Below are 18163 nucleotides of genomic sequence, written 5' to 3'. Positions count from 1 at the left end.
TAAATTGTACATTATAGGGCAAACTACTAGTGGTTATCACTGCTTTCCTGAAAAATGCCAGCTATACATAGCAGTCAAACATGAGTTCTTTTGCCATGTTTCTTCTTCCCTGATTATTTTTTAATGATTGTTCCACTGACATGCACAATGTACTTGTCGAAGCTTTCGTGTTCATGTCTACGGAGGGAAAGAGGCCAGGAACCACCATCACTGCCTAATTCAGAGACTCTCTGGATTACAGTGAAAATTATCAGATGTCCCTAAATAATAGCACGTACCTCAGATTGTATAGGTATACACCATTTTGTTTATGTTTCCTTCTACTACAAAGTTAAAATCATATGAAATATTCTTTTTCACTCCCTATTAACCATTGTGCAATGTCAGCCTCCATGTGAAATCTATCCTGGGAAGACTCCAACTTAATCTCCAATTACATCCTCCCCTAATGTATTTCTAGATTTGTACTGTTAGCTGTTTGTTCTATTAATTAAACCCTCAAGGGGTCTGAAATATATTGGATTAGCATAGACTTGATTTTCAGGGCTTTGCTGAACAATTTAAAGCGCTGTTAACCTGTTAATGGACCACTTTTTACAGAAGGTGGATGCTGTTCAACAATACAATCAAGCCCAGCAGTAAGCAACAAATGAATAATACTATCTGCTGGGGAACTGTGTCATCCATCAGAACTGCTATCACTGCGTACAACTAAAAAAAAACTATTTCAGCACTCAATTATGAAATCACTGTCTCAGTTTTTGTTAACCTTCTTATTGATGAATGCCATGCATTTTAATGTGCACAACCAATCATCTTGCCTACTTTTCCTGAAACTAACAGCATAGATAAAGTTTTGCTAAGAGGCCGTAATAATTATTAAAATACAGATGAATATTATGCAAGTTATACATTTGACAAAAAATGCTGGTATTGGTTGTTTTTCACAGAAATAATATCCCCAGTGTCCACAATGCTTTAATCAAAAAACCCAACTGTACTAGAATTCATTTAAGCCAGCCTTAGTTTAGCACCACAGTGACAAATCAGTGTGATAGGATCCAATGCATTGCCACCACAATAGGAAGGAGCTAACCAAAGAAATTCTATAAATGCCAGCTGAAATGCTACTCCTAGTTGTTCCGTAAAGGATAAGTTCACCTTTAGTAACATGTTACACCCATATTCAGAGTGTAACAAACATGTTACAAATGCACAGGCCTCCCCCCCCCCCCGATCCTCCGTTGTGATAGCTTCACAAGCTAAAAAAAAAAAAAAAAATGCACCCATGCTGGGCTCCGCCTACCTGGCTGCATTATCCCATCCATCATCACATCCATTCTGTGAATGGGGAAGCTAAAAGTCCTGATTGCCTTTGCAGCTGTTGGCTTGAAGTTCTCAACGAACTACCAGGGTGCTGGAGAGCACTCTAGGTAGTTCATAAAGCTTTCTGTCAGCGTGTAACTGTCTGCCCGTGTCAGAGGTACGGGCAGACAGAAACACAGACAGTCTGCAGAAACATGGCATTACACCCACAATCTGCTGGGTGCAACGCTGTAAAGGTCCATAACAAAAAAAAAATGTATAAATGTATTTTTATTTTTACGTACAAAAAGCTAGAGGTGAACAAAACTCTAACTTCTAATCATACACTTCTAATCATAGTTTGAATACCACTTAGGCCTGGTTGACACTATTGCGGGTTTGCAGCCCATGACAGCCCATTCATTTGAATCGGCTGCCGTGCCTATGTTTCCTGCAAAACAAAACTGCAGGGAAATTGAATGGTGCTTTTGCAATATGGAATTTCCCTGTGGTTCCCACATCCACAAATGATTATGAATGAATTGCAGCCCCACACTTTTTTTAATCAGCAGTGAATTTTAAATGCGGGTGGTTGCAGGAATCGCTGTGCGTCAACAGCTACCTGCGATAGTGTGAACCAGGCCTTATAGGATACATCTTATTTTACAGCCTGAGCATTGTGTATATGTGCTTTTCCAGTGGTCTGTGTGTTGAAATCTCTTCAAGGCTCTACAGGAGGTTAACCGGACCTCTTAAACTTAACACCTTCCTTTTTCCAACCTTAAAGCTGTTGTAAACCTCAGACATGATCTATGCACAAAACATATCCTGCTTCACTGTGTACTTGTCTCTATCCAGAGCACTGGGTGTCATTTCTGTCTGCTGCCACATTCCTTTGCTATCTGCATGAGTCACTTTTAACAAGTTTTTCCTGACACCAAGAGTAAAAGGTGCCAGGCAGAGTGACAGCCTCAGTTCTGTTCCTGTGTAATGTCTGAAGGCAGGGGTTATGTCCCTATCCTCCAATCAGCTCTCTTCACTGAGTTCTGCAGTGTGTAACTTCAGCTCTCTGCCCCCTTTTTTCTGAAAGCTCAGACAAGCTTTATAAATTCTGGACTTTGAAGTAATGTAGAGAAGAGATTACTGCAGATAAACAGGTACAACCTATGTAGGAGGATTGTTTCATCTCTGTATCACCCGAGGCTAGTCACTTCATTGGGTAGATGTAAGGTCTTACAACAGCTTTAGCTAATCAATTTAACACTTAACCTACCCTTTAAAAGATAAGTTCACCTTTCGTAACGTTACACCCATATTCAGAGTGTAATATGTAACATTTTACGATCAGACCGGCCCCTGCTCTGACAGTTAACGGGGGTTCTTCTTCCCCCTTGCTAGCTGTCAAGTTTATAAAAAACGCAGCCCGTCACTCCTTCGCAGTGTTCTGTGAATGAGAGACTACAAGTCCCGACAGCCTTAGCGACTGTCAGCTTGTAGTCCTCAATTAACTACCAAGGTGCTGTGAAGCGCCGTGACAGTTCATTCATTATTTCTGACAGATATGCAGGAGACCTGCATGGCACCAACGATCTGCTGATCACTGGTGCAATGGTTTACAGGCTCCTGCAACAAAAATTAATAAATGCACTTTTTTTACCTGCAAAAAAAGTGCATTTATTATTTTTTTACTATAAGGAGAACTTATCCTTTAACAAATGCATTTAACACTTCTAAATGTTTTATTGTTTTGACTAGGTATTTGCACATGGTACTGATGTATGAACATCATACATTCTTGACAGAAAAAAACATGAGGATGGGCTGTATAGCACTTGTGCATATGCGCATGTAAAAATATTGATCAGCAACACAGATTTCTTTTTTGTTATTTTTTTGTTTTACTGATCTATATGCAGCACAAGTTTAAGCATCTGTGTGTACAGGCCCATTAAAGGCAATGGGCCACCTTTAGATCAGTAAAAAAAAAAATAAAAAAAAATGAATGCTTAAAAACATAGCATTTTTAGGTGTCAGTGTACAAGAGTCCTTAGTGTAATTATATTCCCTGTATAGTTTGCCTGCCTTACCTTGTAATGATGAGCTCACCTGTTGTGTGTGCAGTTTGTAGTGTCATGGCTGATCTATTCCTCTATGTCCATGTAGTGCTAGATGGTCTAAGGAGTGTGGTGAGAGGATGGCATCCTGTACATGCCTCGCCATCCCCTCTGTCTTGCATCACAAATGTGGGAGTGCTAATGTGATGAAACACATTATCTCCTAGCTGCATGAGTGAGCTCTCTGTGCGTCTGTGAATGTTCTGCCTGCTTTCGTGAGATCCAATTGTGAAGCAGCACTAGACTGAGAGAACGAATTGGGATTGTGGGATATATAGTTTATTCACAGAAAGTGTCAGGCCTCACATTACAGAGGCCATGCACGAACCTGTGCAATAGAATGCGGCATGTTTTAACACAAACTGAAATGGCTGACGCAGAAATGTGAAGATTTACTCTACTATAGGCTGTGCTTACAGGGTGACAAATGACACCATAAAACTACATAATCAATGCAAATCTTATGCAGGTGAAAAAAACAAGGTGCAGGTAGGAATGTTTACCATGTCATATAACCCTTAAAGTTAACCCCCTAACTCCTAACCTAAGCATGCAACTTAATTCAAATATTAAATCCTTTCCCACTACTAACATTACCCCCCACCCTAAAAGTGATATTAAATCTTTTTTTTTTGTAAACAACAAACATGTCATACTTACCTGCTGTGGGCAATGGTTTTGCACAGAACAGCCCCGATTCTTCTCTTCTCGGGTCCCCCGCCTACACAGCTGGCTTCCTTGATCAGTGCTCCCCATAGCAAGCCGCATGCTGTGAGGGGCACTGGTGCGTTCTTCCTCCTGAGCCCCAATCTATGCGTCCATAAGACACACAGAGCCTTGGCCCTGCCCTTTTCTCATTGGTTCACTGACTGTGATTGACAGCAGTGGGAGTCAATGGCTCTCACTGCTGTGACTCAACCAATGAGGAGAGAGAGACCAGGGACAGCCGAGACTCCCATGCACATCGCTGGATCGAGAGGGGGCACAGGTGAGTATTAGGTGGGGCTATGGGGGGGAACGGTACCCAGAAGTTTTTTTTTATTGTTATGCACAGAATGCATGAAAGTAAAAAAACCTTCAGCCTGCAAAACTACTTTAGCCATATTGATCCTAAACACGATTGAAAGTATTAGTACTAAAACCTTAAAGTCCCTTCCCAACATTAGCACTGATATCTTTGCATCAAAAATAATTGAATTTGTGCAATATTAGTCCTGACAATAACAATTTTACTTTTATCACTTTCTTACTCTAAATTCAAATTGAATAATGAAATCTGCCACTATTCTGACCAATAACCACATTCCATTTGTGGACTGCAGCTTATGTTATATCAACTGCAAATACTACACACCCTCAAGACTGGCTTTCCACTAGAACAGGCTAAGGCATATGTCCCATCATGCTTGTTCATTTACCTTCACACCTCCTCAAATTCACAGCTGTCCTGTCTTACACCTTACTTTTTTGCATGATTTCACTTTCATTTATACTGAAGTTCTATTTTTTTTATTGTACAGCTTTATGTAGCTCACATTGACTATAACATTCTATTTGTAGTTCTCCTAGACAGCACAATTTATTATCAACAATATATAAAATGGATAGGTATGGTTAAAAGACTGAATTAAGGTTGTTAATTTCAACAACGTAAAAAACCCACACTTTGTGAGTAGTGTGATAGAGGTTACACTCCTCTGGAAATGACTCCATTTCTTTTGTGGCATTTGCAGGAAAGATATATTCTCTGCATTCCTGTTAAGAATTAATCCATCTATAGAGTAAAATCTGTGAATAAAATAAAAACAACTGTTACTTTTTAAAACATTTAGGGCCTATATCATTGGGCTAAAGACTTCTGTCAATGGCATCAGTTTGAGATGCTTCTGAGGTCATTCTCAATTTAGTGACAGGTGCATTTGACCTGCTTCAAGTTGGTTTAGCATTCCCTTAGACTTGTATGGGAATGTAAACAAAAGCCCACAGACACAGGCCCTTACAATTACTGGGTTCAGCCTGGTGCTTTTGGAATAAGACATTTTTATGTGTTGAACAATGTCAAACAAATAATAGATATGAATACAGTATTCATATACTGTATTGTAAATGAATACTGAATACTCATATACTGAGTATTCAGTATTCATTTTTGGAAGGCAATCTTCCAAAAATGTGAACATTCTTTTCCGTAATAAGAAAACTACAAAATGAGTGAAAGTTGTTTATAATTTCACATTAAAACCATCAAGCAAAAATCCTAAAAATAGAGCACAATGCCAGCACATGGTTACCTCTACCTATAATGCCACATATAAAGGATGTCATTTCAATAGGAGTTTTGGAATTTATCACTGCAAGACTTGAGCTACCTACATAGGACTTGGTTGAAAACAAGTTGTTTAGGGTGGTAGCGGTATTTGCCTGGCAGGCTGAGAGCCCGCTGCAACCCAAGGTTGGAAATTTTTCCTGAGTCAGAGGAGTTCAATAATTGAAGGTGCAGTAGAGAGGGGTCACAAGGTAAAAACAGGCTTCCTTTGCGGTTGTTAACAAGAGGAACAGGCTCTTGGGGCTTGGGGCTGAGTTTAGGTACAGAATTAGAAGTGACATTCTGGGGAAGAAAGAACAGTCTGTGGACACTTAATCTAGCTTCTTTCTTTGTGGCTAAAGAAGGGGAGAAACAAAAAAAGTGAACAGTTAGCAAAATAACAGGACACAGGATGGGACTGCGGAATATGAAAACCTCTGGAAGTTAAGAAAAAACTATTTAGTCCTGTCTCAAAATGTAAAAGCTGGACAATACAACTCACGAGATATAAATCAAAACTAAGAAAGCAAACAAGTCTGCTGGAATTTGATATAAATGTTAATTCGCATCCTTTGGCTCTGTTGCCCATAAAGCAGCCTAGTCCCTCATTCTTAAAGCAGAGCTCCATCCAAAAGGGGAAGTTGCACTTTAAGGACTGCTCCCCCGCTCCCCATTAAGGATTGCCATCTTTGGGGGCGGAACGGGTACCCGAATTTTACAGGTACCCACTTCCGGGCGATCGGAAGCGGAAGGTGTTCTCCCTCCCTCCCTGTAGACTTTTGGGAATTGTGACAGGTCCCAGAAGACTACAGGACCATCAATGAAGCGCAGCACTACTCGTGCATGCGCAGTGGGTACCCAGCTGCGAAGCTGCAAGCTATCACAGCCAGGTGCTCACACTGAAGATGCCGGCCTCCTGGAATACAGGACGGCCGGTGAAACGGGCTGCAGGAGACACACCGTGGGACCAAGGGACAGGTAAGTGGCTGTTTTTTAAAAGTCAGCAGCTCCAGTTTTTGTAGCTGCTGACTTTATTTTTTGACAGGGTGAGTGGAACTCCGCTTTAACAACAGGCTGCCACTCTACTACGTTATACCTTAATGCCAAAAGCCAATGCTGCAGCTCAACTTATCTGAAGCCATTTGGACACTAGTAGCAAAAACATCTATTACAGATCTGTAACTCACACATAAATACCATACAGTGCCTTGCATAAGTATTCATACCCCTTGAAATTTTCCACATTTTGTTACAGCCAAAAATGTAATCATATTTATTGTGATTTTATGTGATAGACCAACACAAATTGGCACGTACTTGTGAAGTGGAAAAAAAATGATAAATGGTTTTCAAAATTTTTTACAAATAAATATCTGAAAAGTGTGGCATGCATTTGTACTCAGTCCCCCGAGTCAATACTTTGTAGAACCACCTTTCGCTGCAACTACAGTTGCAAGTCTTTTTGGGGATGTCTCTACAAGCTTTGCGCATCTAGAGAGTGAAATTTTTGCCCATTCTTCTTTGCAAAAAAGCTCAAACTGTCAGATTGGATGGAGAGTGTCTGTGAACAGCAATTTTCAAGCCTTGCCACAGATTCTCAATTGGATTTAGGTCTGGACTGTGACTGGGCCATACTAACACATGGATATGCTTTGATCTAAATCATTTCATTGTAGCTCTGGCTGTATGTTTAGGGTCATTGTCCTGAACCTCTGCCCCAGTCTCAAGTCTTTTGCAGACTCTAACAGGTTTTCTTCTAAGATCGCCCTGTATTTGCCATCCATCTTCCCATCAACTCTGACCAGCTTCCCTGTCCCTACTGAAGAAAAGCATCCCAACATGATTCTGCCACCACCATGTTTCACGGTGGGGATAGTGTGTTCAGGGTGATGTGCAGTGTTAGTTTTCCACCACACATAGCGTTTTGCTTTTAAGCCAAAAAGTTCAATTTTGGTCTCCTCTGACCAGAGCCCCTTCTTCAACATGTTTGCTGTGTCCCCCACATGGCTTCTCGCAAACTGCAAATGGGACTTTTTATGGCTTACTTTCAACAATGGCTTTCTTCTTGCCACTCTAACATAAAGAACAGATTTGTGGAGTGCACGTTTAATAGTTGTCCTGTGGACAGATTCTCCCACCTGATCTGTGCAGCCCCTCCAGAGTTACCATGGGCCTCTTAGCTGTTTCTCTGATTAATGATCTCCTTGCCCGGCCTTTCCGTTTAGGTGGATGGCCATGTCTTGGTAGGTTTGCAGTTGTGCCATATTCTTTGCATTTTTGGATGATGGATTGAACAGTGCTCCATGAGATGTTCAAAGCTTGGGATTTTTTTTTTTATAACCAAACCCTGCTTTAACCACTTGACCTCCAGAGGATTTACTCCCCTTAATGACCAGGCCTCTTTTTGCTACTCGGCGCTGCACTAATTCAACTGATAATTGCGCGGTCATGCAATGCTGCTCCCAAACGAAATTTACGTCCTTTTTTTCACACAAATAGAGCTTTCTTTCGGTGGTATTTGATCACCTGTGCGCTTTTTATTTTTCACGCTATAAACAAAAAAATGCCAAAAATTTTAAGGAAAAACAGTATTTTTTACTTTCAGCTATAAAAAATATATAGTAAACTCAAAGTTGGTTATAAATTTAGGCCAAAATGTATTCTGCTACATGTTTGTGGTAAAAAAAATCCCAATAAGTGTATATTGATTGCTTTGTGTGAAAGTTATAGCGTTTACAAACTATGGTATGGATACTGCAATTTACTCCATTTTTTTTGCTATACCGCGCTGCGCTAGTTTAACAGACAATTGCGCGGTCATGCAATATGGTACATAAATGAAATTTACATCCTTTTTTTCCACAAAAATTGAGCTTTCTTTTGATGGTATTTGATCGCCTGTGCGGTTTTTATTTTTTGCGCTATAAAAAAAAAAGGCTGACAATTTTCAGAAAAAAAACAATATTTTGGACTTTTTGCTATAAAACATGTCCAGTAAAAAAAAATTTAAAAATCAAATTTAGTCATACATTTCTGCCAAAATGCATTCTGCAACATGTCTTTGTTTATAAAAAAACCCACAATACATGTAAATTAATTGGTTTACGTGAAAGTTATAGCGTTTACAAATGGCGGGAAAGATACTGGGATTTGTAGTTTTTTTTATACTAATAATGGCGGCGATCAGTGACTTATGGCGGCGATCAGCGACTTATGGCGGGACTGAGGCGGACATTCTGACATTGGGGGGTACTGACTTGGGGTCACGGACATCCCCAGTGACACCAATACAGTGATCAGTGCAAAAAAAAACAAACACTGACACTGTACTAATGGCACTGTGGAGGAAGGGGTTAAGTTTATTTTTCAGGGAAAGGGTTAACTGTGTGAGGGGAGTGTTTTACTAGGGGGCGGGGGTGTGTACTGCAGGGAACACCACTGATCGGGAGAGAGAAACTCTTCTGTCCCGATCAGCTTGTCCTGGAGCTGTCAGGGAACTGACAGAAAGCACAGCTACTGCAGCTGTGCTCTCTGTCAGCGATTACCGCCGATCGCCGGGACATAGCCGGTAACGACCAGCTGTGACCCGGCGACAGACATCCGCGGCTGTGATCGGCGGGACAGGTAGGGCAGCGGCGCGCCACGTGCACGCCCCCTACCTGTTTACAAAACACACGTTTTAAAACGTGCTTTTGCCCAGCCGTGCCGCCCTACCGCCGTATTTATACAGTGGCTGGGCGGCATGTGGTTAAACTTCTCCACAAATTTATTCCTGACCTGTCTGGTGTGTTCCTTGGCCTTCATGATGCGGTTTGTTCACTAACAAACCTCTGAGGGCTTCATAGAACAGCTGTATTTTTACTGAGAATAAATTGGACTCTCTTTACCAATTAGGTGACTTTAGGTGACTTCTGAAGGCAATTGTTCCAATAGATTTTAGTTAGGGGTATCAAAGTAAAGGGGGTTGAATACAAATGCAGGCCACACTTTTCAGATATTTATTTGTAAAAAATTTTGAAAACCATTTATCATTTTCCTTCCACTTCACAATTATGTGCCACTTTGTGTTGGTCTATCACATAAAAACCCTATAAAATACATTTATGTTTTTAGTGGTAACATGACAAAATGTGGAAAATTTCCAGGGGTATGAATACTTTTTCAAGGCACTGTTCTTAATGAGCTCTGTTTAGGTATGGCTTTTTTTTAATTGCTGGGCTCTCTGGATTCTACCTACCTCATTCTTACAGTTTTACTTACTGTAGTATAAAGGGCAAGATTTATACTTTGCTCCCACCTAGGCCAACTATCAGTTGGCTAGCCTCTACAAAACACTAACATACCACAAGGCATGCAGAGGTAAGAGCAGAGAGACTACACTGCACTAATACACCTAGAACTAAAAATTCAGAGCAAACTCTCACCCTATTCTGCTTGCACTTTGGCTCTCGGTGCATAGAACAAATCAATAACATGAGTTAGAACACATTAGGCCACAGCCTCTTTTTGCAACAAATAAACCTGGTATTGCTTGTACATTAAATATACTGTATCTCACTGCTGAACAGGAACCATGATGTAAAATGTGATTTTTAGAAGTGTAGACACCACAGATGCTATCGCTTTCTTGGTAACAAAATTGATCAAACTTGAAAATATACTATAGCCAATTGAGCAATTCCCTCAAAATGTTTTTTGGGGATGTCTGCACTGATCTAAAGATGCCCAAAATTCAAACAATCATGGATTATCACCTGTAGCCCACATTTCTTTGTCCATCCACAACCTCCAATAAGCATTCCAGTACAACTACGAGTAATCTAATCTATGAGGATCTTTGTGGCTTTGCTCACCATAACATTACTTGATGCTCCACATCACTAGGGCAAATGATACTAAAGAGTACAGAAGATACAGAAATCCCTCGAGAAGAACTCCAGGATGGGCAAAAATATCACCCATTAGTACACCCCCCCCCCTACACAAAACACTAAACAGTTAGATAACAAAACTTTAAAAATCCTTACCATTTAGGAGAAAGATCTAATACAATTTTCATGATCTCATCTCTGTAATTCAAAATATAACAGCATCTACTCTGCCAAGGAGGAGGTGTAACAGCGGGGATTACATCATATCCTCTCCTCTCTCTCTGCAGTAATAGGAAACTACAATTCCCATCAATCATAGGGAATTGTAGTGAATGTGGGTGGGTACACTAGGCCTTTACATGTTGAATGTGTCTGAAAGTCTCAGTCTACCTACCACTGCAAGTGGGGCTGAATTACATCACTACTTCCTGGAGAAAGAACTACAGAAGGGATGTGCATAGATCAGTGGCTAGGGGAATAGGAGAAATAGCAGCCATTGGTCTTACAAACAGGAAACCAAAGAGAATTAATAGTTTTGAAAATAAATAGGTTATTTCAGAGCAACTCCTGGGTGAATCAGAAGATGGAGGACATAATTAGTGAAGGCAAGAAATCAGGAAGAAAGACATGTAAAAAAATACTTGCTCAGAGTTCTGCTTTAAACACTGCATTAAGAAAATTTGTTTAGAGCTGTGTTTCTTACTTCAAAATCCCAAATATGCTTTGATTCTACATAAATAAACTTTAATCTGTTATTTTGAACTAAATTTAATCCTCCCCCCAGCCTCAGTTTCCCTTTAACAGGGTCCTCAAGCTATGGGGAGGGGGAGAGTGTGAGAAGGATCAGACAATCATGTGACTACTGTGATTGGCTGTCACAGTGGTCACATGATCAGGAGCTGCTCCTGACAGCTACCAATCATTAGCAGAGACAGGGAGTGCATTCTCAGCACAGAAATCTCTGCTCTTAAGTGTCCAAGTAGTTTTCAATGCTCAGCAAAAACTGACTACACTGGGGGCAATATCAACAACTGGAAGTAAAGTGACTGGTGTTTCACATCAAATACACACCTTAAACAATATATTAACATTTAGCATAACCATTCCTTAATTTTAAGCTTGTATTGAACTTTTATGAAATCCCTTGTGGGAATAAGTGCATTATCCAACTAAAAGCAAGGGCTTTTCTTACCATAAAGTGTCCAATCAGTGAAGTCCAACTATGATGATTTTGAGAATGGTGTCAAGTGAGCAGTTATGAGAATGAGACTCCTCCAGAAATAGCAACACCTTCACCATCAATCCAAAACACGCTTACCAGATAGGTTTGACTCCCAAAAAAGGCAAGTTTTGGATTGGCTGGTGAGGGTGCACTGAAGTGGTGTTTGTATCTATATAAGTTTTTCAGCAGAGGCTCATGCTGATGTGGCTTTGTGGTTTCTAGAGGTGATTCATGCTCATAACTACTTACTTGGCACCTTTCTTGAAATCATCATATATGGACTTCACTGATTGAACACTTTATAGTGTTTTTTCCTTTTTTTTATTTTGTTTATATGTGTTGGATTTGTGTTTTTCACAGATGTTTAGCATATTATGACACATTTATACATTTAGTGCTGCACCTTGAGTGTTATCCTATTTACAGCTTCTATCGGTTGATGTGTCAGATGCTTAGATCTACCCTGTAGATCAATCTCAATTTTTTTATTTTATACATTATTCAAAAAACATCCTGTAATTTTTTTTTTCAATTAATACAAGGCATTCTCAGATTGGAAGAGGTGGAGAGGAAGAGTAGTGATTGTCAATCTCCACCTTGTCCAATCAAAGAAAACTTTGTATTCACTGAAAAAATACATGGTGTTCTATAAATGGTGGCGGTACTGAGCGAACAGCCCTCTGTGGTCAGTATGCAGTGCGGCAGCCACTTGCATAAAACCTGTGCAGGACCTTGAAGACTGTTGCTATCAATGTAGTAGTACTTACTACTCCAGTGAATTACAGCTTTCCCAGTGGTCCATCAGGTATGCGTAATGCATACTTTCATTGTTCCAAGCTGGACCAATAAGTAAGCATTTTCAGTACAGAAGAGGGGCCTGTACAACTGTGACAGACTGAAGGAAAGGCGAGAATTAAGTTTTAAAGTTTTAATACCAATAGCCAGGTAATCTTGTGACATTTTCTGACAGCTAGCAGAGTCTCACATGTAATATTAACATGTAATTCTCATATTAATATTTACTGACAGCTCTAGGTAAATTCATGAAAGTGTCAGTCCATGCAAAACTGATATTTGGGACTTGGATTCAAGCTGGTTGCCTGAATCAGCAACTGGCTTCTTATTTCTAAGGGCCTCAGCAGCATGAACATCCTCTACAATTTCCTGATTCTGCCCACTAGCTCAGTGGGGACTTCTTTTCTGGTTAGCTTTATTATCCATAGTTGCCTACTGATGGCTGTGACAGTAGGGCAGGCCTGGGAACTCAGAATCTGAAGTAGAGAGAAAGTAGTGTTTTTAGATATACACTTGAAAGATTTCAACTTAATGTAAATTGGGTCTATGCGTTGACTGGTTTGGGTAGCACAGTGGCTAAATGGTTAGCACTTCCGCCTGGCAGCACGAGGGTCGTTGGTTCGAATCCCAGCCACGGCACCTCCTGCCTGGAGTTTGCATGTTCTCCCTGTGCCTTCGTGGGTTTCCTCCGGGTCCTCCGGTTTCCTCCCACACTCCAAAGACATGCTAGTAGGTTAATTGGATCCTGTCTAAATTGGCCATTGTATATGAATGTGAGTTAGGGACCTTAGATTGTACGCCCCTTGTGGGTTAGGGACTGATGTGAATGTACAATATATATGTAAAGTGCTGTGTAAATTGACGGCGCTATACAAGTACCTGAAATAAATAAATAAATCTAACTGTTGTTCTACCAAGACAAAGCTAATTAAAAGCAACAGGTCCTATGCAGTCTCTAATGACATGCAATATCTACAATGCTCCCAGAAAACCATATGTCCTAGGCGGACAAGGCATTATATCACAGTTCAGAAGCAATGTTATTTATTCATGGAAAGAAAGACTTTTTTTTTTTTTTTTTTTTTTTTTACACAAAATAATACCGTATTTTCCGGCGTATAAGACGACTTTTTGACCCTTGAAAATCTTCTCAAAAGTCGGGGGTCGTCTTATACGCCGGTATACGTCAGGGCGGCACTTTTTAGGGGGACACTATTCCTCACACACTGACACTAATGATGGGGCACCATCATTGGTATCAATGGGAGGAATAGTGCCTCATCATTGGTGTCAGTACTTTGCAAATAATTTTCTCTTAGCTTGGTGAATAAGCTGAAGCTGCTTTTTATCATCTAATCTTGTGCAAGCATAAACCGTCTCTTTTTTTAAATTTTCCTTGCACATGATTTAGTATTCTTTGCAAAGTGAATGTTCATCACATTTACTAAGCTAAGGGAAAAATTCCTTGCAAAGATAAAATTCTCATGCAAAATGAATAGCCTATTTGCTTTAAAGGATAAGTTCTCCTTTTAACAAAAAATAATAAATGTACATTTCTTAAAGGTAAAAAAATGTGCATTTATTATTTTTTGTTTCTGGAGCCTGTAAAGCATTGCACCAGTGATCAGCAGATCGCTGGTGCCATGTAGTTCTACTGTAGACATGTCAGTATGTGTTTGCCCGTACACCTCACATGGGCAAGCAGATACTACTGACAGGAAGACCTAATGAACTACCACGGTGCTCCACAGCACTATGGTAGTTCATTGAGAACTACAAGCTGACAGCTGCAAAGGCTGTTGGAACGTGTAGTGTTCTCATTTACAGAATACTGTGAATGAGTGACACAGCGGGGTGGGCAGAGCCCCATATGATCACCTTTTTTAAAAAAAATTGTGACAGCTAGCGGGAGGGGGAAGAGCCCCCACTAGCTGTCACAACGGGGATCGGGGGGTGCGTTGGTCAGTCTATTTGTAACATGTTACATCCTGAATATGGGTGTAAAATGTAGCATGTTACGAAAGGTGAATTTATCCTTTAACCACAACCCCAATGGGCCCAGTCTTCACTGGAAGCCAGTTCACCTGGTATATTTTTTTTTTATCCTAGTCTGCCAGGTTATAATTGCGGGAGGAAGTCAGAGGATCCAGCAAGAAAATACCAATTCCATGGAGATATCTGCTAGGACTTTAGTTGAGAATGCAGCACTGCACATATACAGTGATCACTACCAATCAAGTAGTGTATATGTAAGTCAAGGTCTGTCAAAGAATGCAAAAAGAAAAATTTCACAACATTCTATAAAGCATTTTATTATGCGCAACCGTCTCCTTTATAAATTTGTACTCCAGTTGCATACTTTTTTATCACATCAAATGTGTGTGCTTCCACCAGCATGCTATATGTATACTAGCAATGCCAGATACTGTTGCATAGGATAAAAATACTAGAAGGAACACAATTGTTACATGGTACTGAGAGGTCTTAGGATTTGTTTTTAAATTGTATTCAGAAATGCAGCCAACTGCATAGGTCATTATTGAAAGGTCTTTAAAAAATCCTTGTAACTACAGATGAGAAAACATTTTAATGATTTCCTCTAGTGGCAAAAGGGTTAACATGAGAACTGCTAAATCCATACAGCTTCAACCTTTGTGCCGTTAGCTCTGAGCCATCCACAGATGCTTATTGCAGCCGTCAGCTGCCGCATAGACTTAAAACCCAGCACGATAACTTCCAGTCTCATCTGCCCCTTGTCAAACCCAGGAAGTTGGGTTAGGAGGAGACAAAGTGTGGCAGCTTCACTGTGGAACTGGAAGAGCCCAGACGGCCCCTGTCTCTCCGTTTTTGGGAAGATCAAGTGATGGCTCCTTTATGCATTCCTTATCAAAAGGTATTTTTCCCTCTCCCTCCCCTTTCCTTACAATCCCTCATCAGGTCAAGTAAGCCCAGGGGAGGAGGTACAGCCTATTCAAGCAGAGCTGATACCAGTGCAAATTATAATAGTATGCTAATGAACAGTGTGTCTATCTATATTTATAAACATCATATGCATCCCTATTACATGATGAATTATTGGGGTAAAAGCTTCAAATAATTTTAAATCACTTGAAGCGGTATAAAAATAACATTTTATAAAATAAAAAAAAGAATTACTTATTGCAACTTAAGCCTGGAGTCAGGACAGGTCCCTCTGACACCCAAGCTGAAGACGTCAAAGTGCAACCCCCCCCACCCAACTTCAAATCTCCAAACACTTGCACAGCTACATATACTAGTCACTGCAGCAAGGACAGTTGCCACTTAGTGGTCCATAGAAAACTAAATCAAGGAAGGAAGGGGGTTGCAAGCTTAGTTAAATCTGCAGAGTTTACTGGTCATAGGTATGGTAAAACAAAGTCAGAGTTTTGTTAACATGATAAGGTTTCTTAATCTTGGACCTAATGTGGCTTACAGCTACATTACTTAAAGCAGTATTAAACCCAAAACCAAACATGTCATATATTTTAGTTTACCAATTCTTCGATATGGTGGCTGAATTAGCTTTCTTTTTTAGGCCCCTTTTTCTATCTGTTTTTACCTGGTAATCTGGGCAGTAACACACCTACTGTATAAGGCTCGGTTTACACCACCGTGACTTGGGATCAGACTTGTGAGACCCCAAATCGCATAACATGTGAAATCCCATGTTAGTCAATGAAAGCCGTCTTAATTAGCACTACCGAAGTCGCATTGAAGTTAGAAAAGGTTCCTGTACTACTTCAAGTTGACATCTATCCAACTTGTGCCCCTAGAATTTAATCGAAGTTGCCTCCAAGTCGGATACTCATCTATATTGATGTGATTTGGATCTGACATTAGCATCAAAGTTGTACTCAAGTCACATCGAAAGTGTGCGCAAGTCGCCAGCAAAACACTAGGAGGTTGCCTGGCAAAATCACACTGTAAGTCACGCAACTTTCAGGTTGCAATAGTGTGAACCGAGCCTTAGAGTGCCTCCACTCTGGATAAAGGAACACAGGAGCACATGAATACATACTAGCTGATCATTGTAAGCACCCCTGTCAATGGTACATGGCTTGTCTCCACACTTTAAACTGCTACATTCACAGGACAGTTTATTCTGTTGAAAAACAACAGACTTAGTGGCAGGATGACCTGGTGAAAATAAGAAGGAAAGTCTAAAAAGAAAATTAATGCAGCCATCACATCTAAGAATTGGTAAGCTGCAATTTAATAAAGGTTTGCTTTTGGGTTTATTACCGTTTAAAATAGAAAATGTGTTTCTGCAACTTGTGTTTCTGCAACTTGTCTTTACATAAAGGCAATACAAATGCTGTATGTTTGTTTCAACTCCTGGTGAAAATATCTCGATATGAAAAACAACTTGGCAAAAAAAAACAAAACCAAAAAACTAAGGGCAGAAGTGGAGGAAGTTACCTAAAGGTTATTAAGAGGTTGAATGTGAAAAAAATGTTCTTCAATGTAAGTTTCCTGGAACATTGTGTGCACATCAAATTACAATTCTTTGATTTGCCCATAAGCCCTTGTAAAAATGTAGCAGAATCATAAAGATATGATGCATTTTATTAATGAAGTTGTCAACTACTTTTGCATGCTACACACATGCAAAAGCTGCTATCAGTGAGATTTCTCAAAGAATCATACTTCCAAAATGGAAAATTCCAAAATTTGCAAGCTATTGCTTTCCTCATATGTATCTTGGGGCTTCTCTGGACTCCAAATCAGGGGTCGTGAGCACTATCATTGCATGAATGCCAACTGGATGTTCCAGGATCAGTGTGCTGATGAACTAGGTTGCCACCTTTTTCTGAAAAGCACCCTTCTGGGCGCTCTAGTAATTAGGGTTAAACTTTATGCCCCATATACATACCAGATAACTTTCCTAGAACCATTCCTAGACAACCTGACATTCCAGAAGAAACCCCTATAATAGGGGGAGACCTAAATGTGGCATTTTCAACAACAATGACACACAATACAACTCCTACTGCAGGACCGCCTGTCTATTTACATCCAATTGTCATCTTATCCAATCTGCTAGATGGATGGGGAAAGGGATCCCCATCCCATCTGTCTGTCTTTAGTGGACAGAATCGGATGCAGGCGGGTGTAAAACGGACACAGTTACATCCGCTGTTCCATAGAGGACAATGGATGGTCCGACTGGGTCCACCTGAAAAACAAACAGACAGGCGGACCTTATTGGTCCACCCTTGTGAAAGGAGCTTAAAGCATCTGTGGTCTCACCTTATTTACAAATCCACCAATCCACAGACATTTCTCTGCTGATGTTCTGAAAGGTCCACAAGTTCTACTTCAGATGCATTTGTATTTCTCAAGAAGCCAAACTCGAAAAAACTCAGGCCTGAAAACATATATAATCTTCTGACCCATTTACACAATTTACAAATGACCCATGAGCAATCACTTGTTCATTTTGTTATGACTGATGAAGAAATCCTTTGGGAAAGACCTGTTGTCATTCAAAATTATGGCCTGCTAAGCTAAAATCAAAGACTCTTCTATG

The 18163-nt window shown here is 40.2% G+C and overlaps 1 protein-coding gene across 18 annotated transcripts in view; it reads right to left on the bottom strand.

Annotated features, from left to right (window-relative positions):
* The window catches only part of KCNMA1 (potassium calcium-activated channel subfamily M alpha 1), a 976002-nt gene that overhangs the window by 159712 nt on the left and 798127 nt on the right, over window positions 1-18163 (bottom strand). The window contains exon 20 of one of the 18 annotated variants that reach the window (XM_089682562.1): window positions 5793-6080. The exons of the other annotated variants lie outside the window; for them this stretch is intronic. Within the exon in view, the coding sequence (XP_089538688.1) occupies window positions 5793-6080 (288 nt within the window). The remainder of the gene's footprint in view (window positions 1-5792; window positions 6081-18163) is intronic. 18 annotated transcript variants of the gene reach the window in all.

The sequence above is a fragment of the Staurois parvus genome, unplaced genomic scaffold, assembly GCF_062004578.1.
Source record: "Staurois parvus isolate SC_StPar_1 unplaced genomic scaffold, SC_StPar_1.0 ptg000291l, whole genome shotgun sequence".
Taxonomy (NCBI): domain Eukaryota; kingdom Metazoa; phylum Chordata; class Amphibia; order Anura; family Ranidae; genus Staurois; species Staurois parvus.
Note: the sequence above shows the minus strand (reverse complement) of the source record. Positions and strands in the feature narration are given on the sequence as shown.